Source organism: Drosophila busckii, unplaced genomic scaffold (assembly GCF_011750605.1).
Source record: "Drosophila busckii strain San Diego stock center, stock number 13000-0081.31 unplaced genomic scaffold, ASM1175060v1 hic_scaffold_25, whole genome shotgun sequence".
NCBI lineage: Eukaryota > Metazoa > Arthropoda > Insecta > Diptera > Drosophilidae > Drosophila > Drosophila busckii.
In genome coordinates, this window is record NW_022872735.1 from 87,949 (window position 1) to 95,931 (window position 7,983).

Sequence of the window (7,983 nt, forward strand, 5' to 3'; positions counted from 1 at the left end):
AAACAACAAGACATAAGCTCGACAAAAAAAAAACAAAACAAATTGATAATAAAACTCAAATGCTGAATTAAAAATGAGTAAAATTCTTCGTTTACTTTTATTTTCCCAGGGGCTTTGTTTATTCAGGTCAGCAAATAGATTTTAATGCATAATTTAAAAATTATATTAACGCGCAATTTCATTCTTTATGTTTCTTTTAGAGCTCAGCTGTGCTTTGCGAGATGTTCGCGTGCGTGTGCCACATGCGGTGAAGCGTGGAGAGAAGGCCATACTCAAGTGCTTCTATGACATCGAAGACGACAGTCTGTACTCGGTGAAATGGTACAAGGGCAGAAGAGAGTTCTACAGATATACCCCAAAGGAGACGCCTCCCATGAAAATCTTTCATTTTCCCGGCATAAAAGTGCGGGTATGTGTCACGAATGAATAATTAAGCTAATTATCAACTACTGCAAAAGTGAAGAAGAAAGAGTATGAAGCATACGTTGTGTAACTTAATACTTATGTTTTTGCAAGTTTTCCATTATTTAAACATCTCAATAGTTATCACAAATCATTTGATAATAATATAAATCTTTAAAGTTGAAATTTTGCTTTAATCGTTTAGCTACTTTTTATAAAGATAAATTATTTAAGAATTTTTTATTTTGCTAAGATTATTCTAAATACGGCAATAGCTTTTATACTTTTCTATATTGCTAATTTATTAAAAATTTTAAAGTCATTGTCATATAATAATAATCATATTGTCAGATAATAAGTTCTTATTAGTAATACATATTTTAATTTCAAACTGTAAGGCTTGAGCTGAACGCAATCTCAACAATCTGAAGCATTAGAATTTAAGTCAGTGTGGCATGTGGCACTTCGGCAAATACACGCATGATGGAAGCAAAACATGGAGATAGACCTCGATGCACAATCAAATCACAACACGGGCTTTAACTTCCGTTGAATGGCAGTTACGGGCCGGAAAAATAAAACAACACAACACATTTTGTGACATTTGGCATTTGCCTTTTGCAGTTGTAGCTCTCGTGTTTTTGTTTTGGTATTCGTTTAGTTTCGGTTTGCTGCGTGGCAAGCGCGGCCTGAAAATATTTTTCAATAAATATTGATATTTTTAACTCGAAATTATTCAGGCATATAAAGAGAAATATTGGCCTACCAATTTTGTTATTTATTTTATTTGTGTGCTCACTTGAATTTCTTATTCAAAGTGACATGGTAAAAAAAGCATAAACCACAAGTAAATATCAAATAACAATTGTGCAAGCAATGACAATTGCAAAAATAGAAATATCAATATTCAAATTGCACAAAGATATGATAAATATTGATATTAATACAAGAGCAGCTGACAGTTGTTTCAATCGCAAGCTTAGTATTAAAGCCGTAGTTTTCCCATTTATATAAGATATGCGTCCGCAAAATGCAACAAAAAATTAAATACTGGCATCAAATTGGATGCCATAAAATATTTTTCATATCATATTTTTCCATGGGGGGACTGTATTTTTTAACAGCCAAAAGTTTATTATTTAACTTGTTGATGATTTTCAAAGTACACACGTCAACGCCAACTGAACAACTACGCGAAAAGTCAATAACAGCCAGAAACATAAACTCTTGTAGCTTAAATTATTCGTAGAGTGTGGGCATAAAGTTGACCAGTTTCAATAATTTTGCAGTCATGGCCAAGCGAAAAAAAAATAAAAAACAAAAATTGTTTGCGACTGCTCAATTATTGAGAAAACTCAACACGAATCCGGGTCCGGAATCCCGTTCGAGATACGTGGGCTGTGCAATTTTTTTGTACGCCAAGCGACTGTATTTTTTAAACAAATTTATTTCATTTTTATGTTGACTACTTCCCATGCGCTCTCTTGTTTATGCTGTGATGTTTTTATTTATTATTTTTACTGTGCCATTTTTTATAGCGGCCCGCCTCGAACGAGAGCCAAGTGGTGCTCGATGTGGTAACAATGCCAACATCCGGTAAATACAGCTGCGAGGTATCTGCGGATGCGCCCTCGTTTCATACATTAATAGCGGCCGCCGAATTGGAAGTTATTGGTAAGCTACAAACAATAGTTAAGATTTATTAAAGCCTAATTAAATATTTGCCTGCAGGCTTAACCTTTAAAGGTTAAAAGCCTCATTTGGATTAATAAGCCAGTAAGCCAGCTCAAGCTGCTGCTTGTAATGAGAGTCACGCCACAAATATTTACGCCAGACCAATACAGCCAGACATGTTTGTGGTTCGACTCAATTTCCACAGCAGCCCACAGCCCACACATGACACATCTACACATGACTGTCGCATAAACATGATAGAGATATAGCTTAAGTTTGCAAAACACAGACACAGGCACAGACACAGACAGCTGAACCAATCATGCATATACACAAAACTCATTGCAAAATCAAAAAGTTTATTGACCATCTCAAAAATTTTGCCAGTGCGCACTCTGTTTAGCTGCTTAAGTGTCTCCCCCCCAAGTACACACACGAGTTTGTTTGTGTTTTGTCTGAAGTTTATTTTGAGGCAACACCCACAATGTAGAAATGGGGCGGCAACGTCTAGCAGTCTAGCAGACGCTTGGTCTCTAACCTCTGACATTTGATATCAGCTCACAAGACGCTTGCCCTCAATTGAGCTTGGTTTAAGCAGAAGTGCAATTGTTGAGACAAATTCTAGATGATTGAAAGCAAGTTGAATGCATATGGGCAGCTTAATCAAATCAAGTGAGTTATTTGATGAGTTACATATTTAAAAGTATACAATATAAATTGAATATTAGTTGCGACGTTATCTGCGCTGCTTCATTTCATACTTCGCTCAGAGCGCATTGACTTCTGAGAGCGAAGGACAGCGCCTTAAGTTACTTTGGCGGCCTCTGTGACTTTTATATGTGCGCATGTGTAAAAGCAGATAAGCAGCTGATCTCATACAGCTCTTGCTGTCTTTGTCTTAATTGCCAAAGTCGGCTGCGCTGTTTCCATGCATATTTTAATTCGCTCAGAGCGCTTCGACTTCTGAGAGAGAAAAAACAAAGATGGCGGCTCTGTCTCAAATTACATTGGCGGTAAAAGCAGATAAGCAGCTAAGCTCATACAGCTCTTGCTGTCTTTGTCTTGCTGGCTTTTGCTATTGATATTGAAAAATTCGCACCAATCAAATCCATTTAGCTGTATACAAGACTCGTCTTGTACACCAAAACATATTTCCGCATATAGTAGACAGTCAATATAATGAAGCTGCTGCCGCACACTTATTGGATGCAAGTGCTCCTAAATATCGGTGAGCAGTGACAATGACTTGCAGTTTAGCTGGCAATCACAATGCATGCCTTAATGGGCAACAAGCGCTTGGTAAAACGCGTCTTGGTCGAAAAAACTCACAGCAGTTAACCGACTGCGTATGCCGCCTGCAACCAGCCAACAGCTCATCACAGAAACTGCAGAGCATCATAGCGCGGTCGAACAGCGACGCTTATATTGCTGCTTCATCAGCGGCACACATCAGCTTCTATATAGGACTATAGGACAGCTCTTTAGCCAATCGATAATCGGCTGATCAAATTCTTGTTGTGCATTTTTCCTAGCGACATAGTTAGTTATTAGCTAAAAGAGTCTTTTGGCTCACACATACATATGCATGTATCAATGTGCAAAGCCGTATAAACCAAAATCAAAATCGGATTTCCCTTGTCACTCGACTTTGACCTGGCATGCAATTTACAAAAGCATTTCAATTATAGAGCGTGCCACCGCAAAGATCAGACCGCCACTGTCATTACACGAAATGTCAAAATGTTGACGCACACAGATACGAAAGCTGCCGCCGCATGTTGGCTTTCAAATCAGCAGACAGTAAAGCCTCAGTGCCATGGGCAGTATATCAAAAATATAGTGACAAATGTTGGCTGCCCAACTCACTCGTTACCCCCTCACTCTCTCTCACGTTTTCTCACTTATTGCATTTTACAGAGACGCCACACAATCCGCCGTTCATAACTGGTATCCGGCCTCGATACCGGGTCGGCGACATATTGAGAGGCAATTGCACATCGCGACACTCGCGTCCAGCGGCGAATCTCACATGGACGGTGAATAATGAAGAGGTGAGTCCTAATGTCCAAAATTATGCAAACACAATATTCTTGTTTTTAAGCGCTGCAGTGCCTGCCGCCTGTCTGAAATTTATGCGTGGCGGGCGACCCAGTCGAGCCCTGTAATTACCAGTAAAACACAGAGGCCCAAACACCCATTTGTGTGTGTGTGAGCCCAACCACGCCCCCCGCTATGCATTAGGTTAGCGCAACACATGCGAAAATGCGAAAAATGCTATTGGAAAACTCTTCATTTGCCAACATTTTACAATTTTGCGTTGCAACATTATTTTCCCCACACTCTCCCCTACACGCCCCTCGAGCCAAAATGACAAAATCTGAATAAAAAGTTGCATTTGCTCAGCTGTGGGCGTGTCCAACCCTTCGGTTTTTGCCTACACGCCTAACTAATTTGCCATTTTCCACAGCAGGGCCCCAAGCCCTTTCGGCAAGCACTAAATGCCATTTTGCGAGTGAACAATTTGATAAGCAGAAGTCTGTGCATAATTAAGTGACTTTTTGGTTCACTCCTGATAGTAATTTAGCATTTTAAAAGTGCGCATCGGCTAAGTAGATAGACTAAATGGCCGTGAAGTCTAAAGAGTAAAGCGGATCAGCAAACATGTCTCTAAAAATTCCAGTACGCTAACAATTCTATAATTCACCATAGCTTAGCACAAGCTAGACTTAAGTCTTGTTCATTATTTATTTACTATAAACTAAAGATAGTCGACAAAGTAACAAAATGCTTAAAAGATTTTCAGTACTAAGTAAATATTTAAGAACATCAATGTTACATAATGAGAATCAGACTTAAGCACAGCATTTGCTAAAGTCAAATTCTAGACTGCAAAAAAAAAATAATATGCGATCAGCCTTCAAAATGTTGTTGAAAACCTTTTTTATCGCCTCCAGAATAATCTTTGAATACATTTTGATATTTGGAGTAACTAATACTTGCGCTTAAGTATTGCAAAATGAAAGTAAATTAAAGTAGTTTTACCAATTGCAAAGTTTATGGACATTGCTTACTATTCTCTGCTAAAATGTTATGGTCTAAACTGCGAGTGCATGTTTGTAGTTTCTGCAGAACTCACTTTGGCTTTGTATTTTCAATCAATTGGCAAGGCAACCCAACCCAATCCATGCCAAGCCAACCAACGCAATAGCCAATTTAAACCAACTTCAATACCAATTGAAACCAAGCAATTGTATGTTGAGCGCCTTTTCAACGCAAAACGCGAAATTGCGGTTTGTCTGCTGCTCTGTTTGTATGTGTATATAGATGTCTGCATCAGACACACACGCACACATACATATGCAGAGCAGCCACAGCAAAGGCTACTACTGTTGCTTTTTGCTGTCTGTCAATAAAATGAAACTAAATGTGCTAGAATTGCGGACTAAATAAAATGAAGCCGACTGCTTTTTATTATGTTGAGCTAATTTTGAAATAATGTCTAAGCTGCTTAAGTACTCAACAACTGCTAATTAGCTATTGAATTACATTTTCGTTTTCACTTAGGTAAACCCCGCTCATGTGCGACATCACAAGATTCTGCGCGATACGCGTAATGAAATGGAAACTGCCATTGTGGGCATACACTTTGTTGTCACCGATCAGCACTTCGACAATGGCAAACTAAAGGTGAGACAAGCCGCAATGAGTTGAAAACTTTAAGCTAATTGTTTCGTTTATAGCTACGCTGCAGTGCTCAGCTGCATGATATCTATTGGAAGACAACCGAAAAGACAATATTGGAGGCAGATGCTTTTGTCAAGTACGGCAGCAATCGTGTGAGTCCTGTTGATCTCTACGATGAGCAGTACTCGACCCATGACGAGGACTTCCATAACAAAAAGAACAGTTACCTGACGCAGCTGCAGGGTAAGTTGAGCAGCCAATTAGTGTTCATACACACACACACACACACACACTGAACAGACTCTCCAGCATGCACAAAGGAGAGTCTGTCGAAAATACAACAACAACAGCAACACTAACAATAGCAATAGCAACAGCAAAGCGAGTACATGGCCTGCATTTTTCTATTTCTCGCTAGACTTTTTCTTTCATTTTGTACCCTCAGGCGAAGAAGACGATGGCGTCGAGGGTTTAGAGGATGGTGCCGCCTGGCGTGGAGCTGTCGGCTCTGGCGCGTCCAGCGTCAGTTGTAGCCCAGCTGTGGCAGTCAGTGGGGCAGCAAGTGCCGTATTGCTGGCGCTGTTCAGTTGGGCGCTGAACGGGCAATTAGTGTCACAGCTGGCAGCGATTACAAAGCGCAAGCAGCTGCCCATGCGGGATGCAGCAACACAGTTGATGCAACAGCGGCAACATCGCCTGCGGGTGCCGAAATGCTGCAGCAACAACAACAGCAACAGGAACAGCAGCAAAGCAAACAGTAGATGCATCAGGCAATTAACATGATTCAATTGTCACGCAACTCTTGTGCCACACTTCAGGGAGAAGAAAACAGCCGTAGTCAAAGCAGCAGCAGCAGTGAGAGTGAGAGAAGCAAGCGGTGCCAGTTGTTGAGTCGTCGGGAGAGACAATTTGTTGTAACTGCCAAAAGTTCAGCTCCAGGCGCAAGCCTGCAACACACTCACGCACACATACACACACATATACACATACACACACATATATAAAACGTTTCAGCTAACTCAAAGTAACTTGAAATGCATTTAACACAAAACAGAAACTTAAACAATCCCAATGATTTCTTTATTCTTTATGCTAAGCTTGGTTCAACAGCAAAAAAACAAACTAAAGCGTATCGATAGGTTTCGATTACACAACAAATTTCTTTGCCTGCCGAGCCAAAAGAGAAAACAATATATATATAAAAAAAAAAAAAAACAAAACAAACACTTAAGTTGCTTTACAACAAACGTTTTTTCCATTCACTGAAGTCAAGCTTCTTACTTTCATTTTCTACATTTTCAAATATATATAAACTATTTACATAACAAAAGTCCAAATTGATTTCTATACATATATTCGTATATAGTTCATATTAATATGTAATATATGCAGTTATACTATATATTATATACATTGTATATGTATTATGCCTATTTGTAATTCCGAAAAGAAATAAAGAGAAATAATTATAATGCAAAGAATGTTAAAGCAGCGCAATTAGCTGGTAAGCCTAATTACGCCTATTTATGTAAGCATATATTGTCAATGTATATGTATTTGTAAATAAAATATAAAAATAAAACAAAACACAAAACTCTATATGCATAAGTATTTACGGTAGATAATCAAAATAAAACTGATCGAAAAAAAACAAAACGAAACTCAATAAATTTTGTCTTTTATTTGCATTCAATGTAATTTGCTCCCTTTAAAGCCGAAGCGAATTAAACTAATGCAGCTTTATTGATAGTCCTGAAACTAACGTGTTACACAATTATCATTTACTGCTCACAGAATTACGCAATTAATAATTAAGCACACACAGGCAGAAAAACATTCCCATCTCACGCCCACCTAGTGGCGACTATAATGAGCATGGACTGCTGGCCTGCTGGCCCAATGGGGCTACTGCTGCTGCTGCTGCTGCTGCTGACACAAAATACTTATAAGAAATGGCTACAATAAAGCAGCAGCTACAATTGCCCTAGTTAGGGGCGGGAGGGCGTGCCAGGGCAAGACAAACAATTTAGTGAAAATGCTCAGACAGTGGGGCTAACAATTAGCATAACTAAAACGCTCAATTAAGCGCCCAAAATGCACAGGACACACTCACAGGACACTCCACACTCACACAGTGGCACTTGCTGTGCTTGTGCCAAATGCAATTTTCACCTTGCTCGTTGCTCTTTATTTTATTACAAATTTTCTTTGCCTGCTCCATTG

General features: G+C 39.1%; 1 protein-coding gene across 2 annotated transcripts in view; it reads left to right on the top strand.

Annotated features, from left to right (window-relative positions):
• LOC108601971 (beat-Ia) overlaps positions 1–6,940 on the top strand; it is a 29,422-nt gene extending 22,482 nt beyond the window's left edge. The window contains exons 3-8 of one of the 2 annotated variants that reach the window (XM_017989967.1): positions 201–409; positions 1,941–2,076; positions 3,994–4,127; positions 5,641–5,763; positions 5,817–6,003; positions 6,179–6,940. In XM_017989967.1, coding sequence (XP_017845456.1) covers positions 201–409; positions 1,941–2,076; positions 3,994–4,127; positions 5,641–5,763; positions 5,817–6,003; positions 6,179–6,543 — 1,154 coding nt within the window. In that variant the 3' untranslated portion in view covers positions 6,544–6,940. The remainder of the gene's footprint in view (positions 1–200; positions 410–1,940; positions 2,077–3,993; positions 4,128–5,640; positions 5,764–5,816; positions 6,004–6,178) is intronic. The other variant, XM_017989974.2, reaches the window with a different exon arrangement.
• Positions 6,941–7,983: the final 1,043 nt, after the last annotated feature.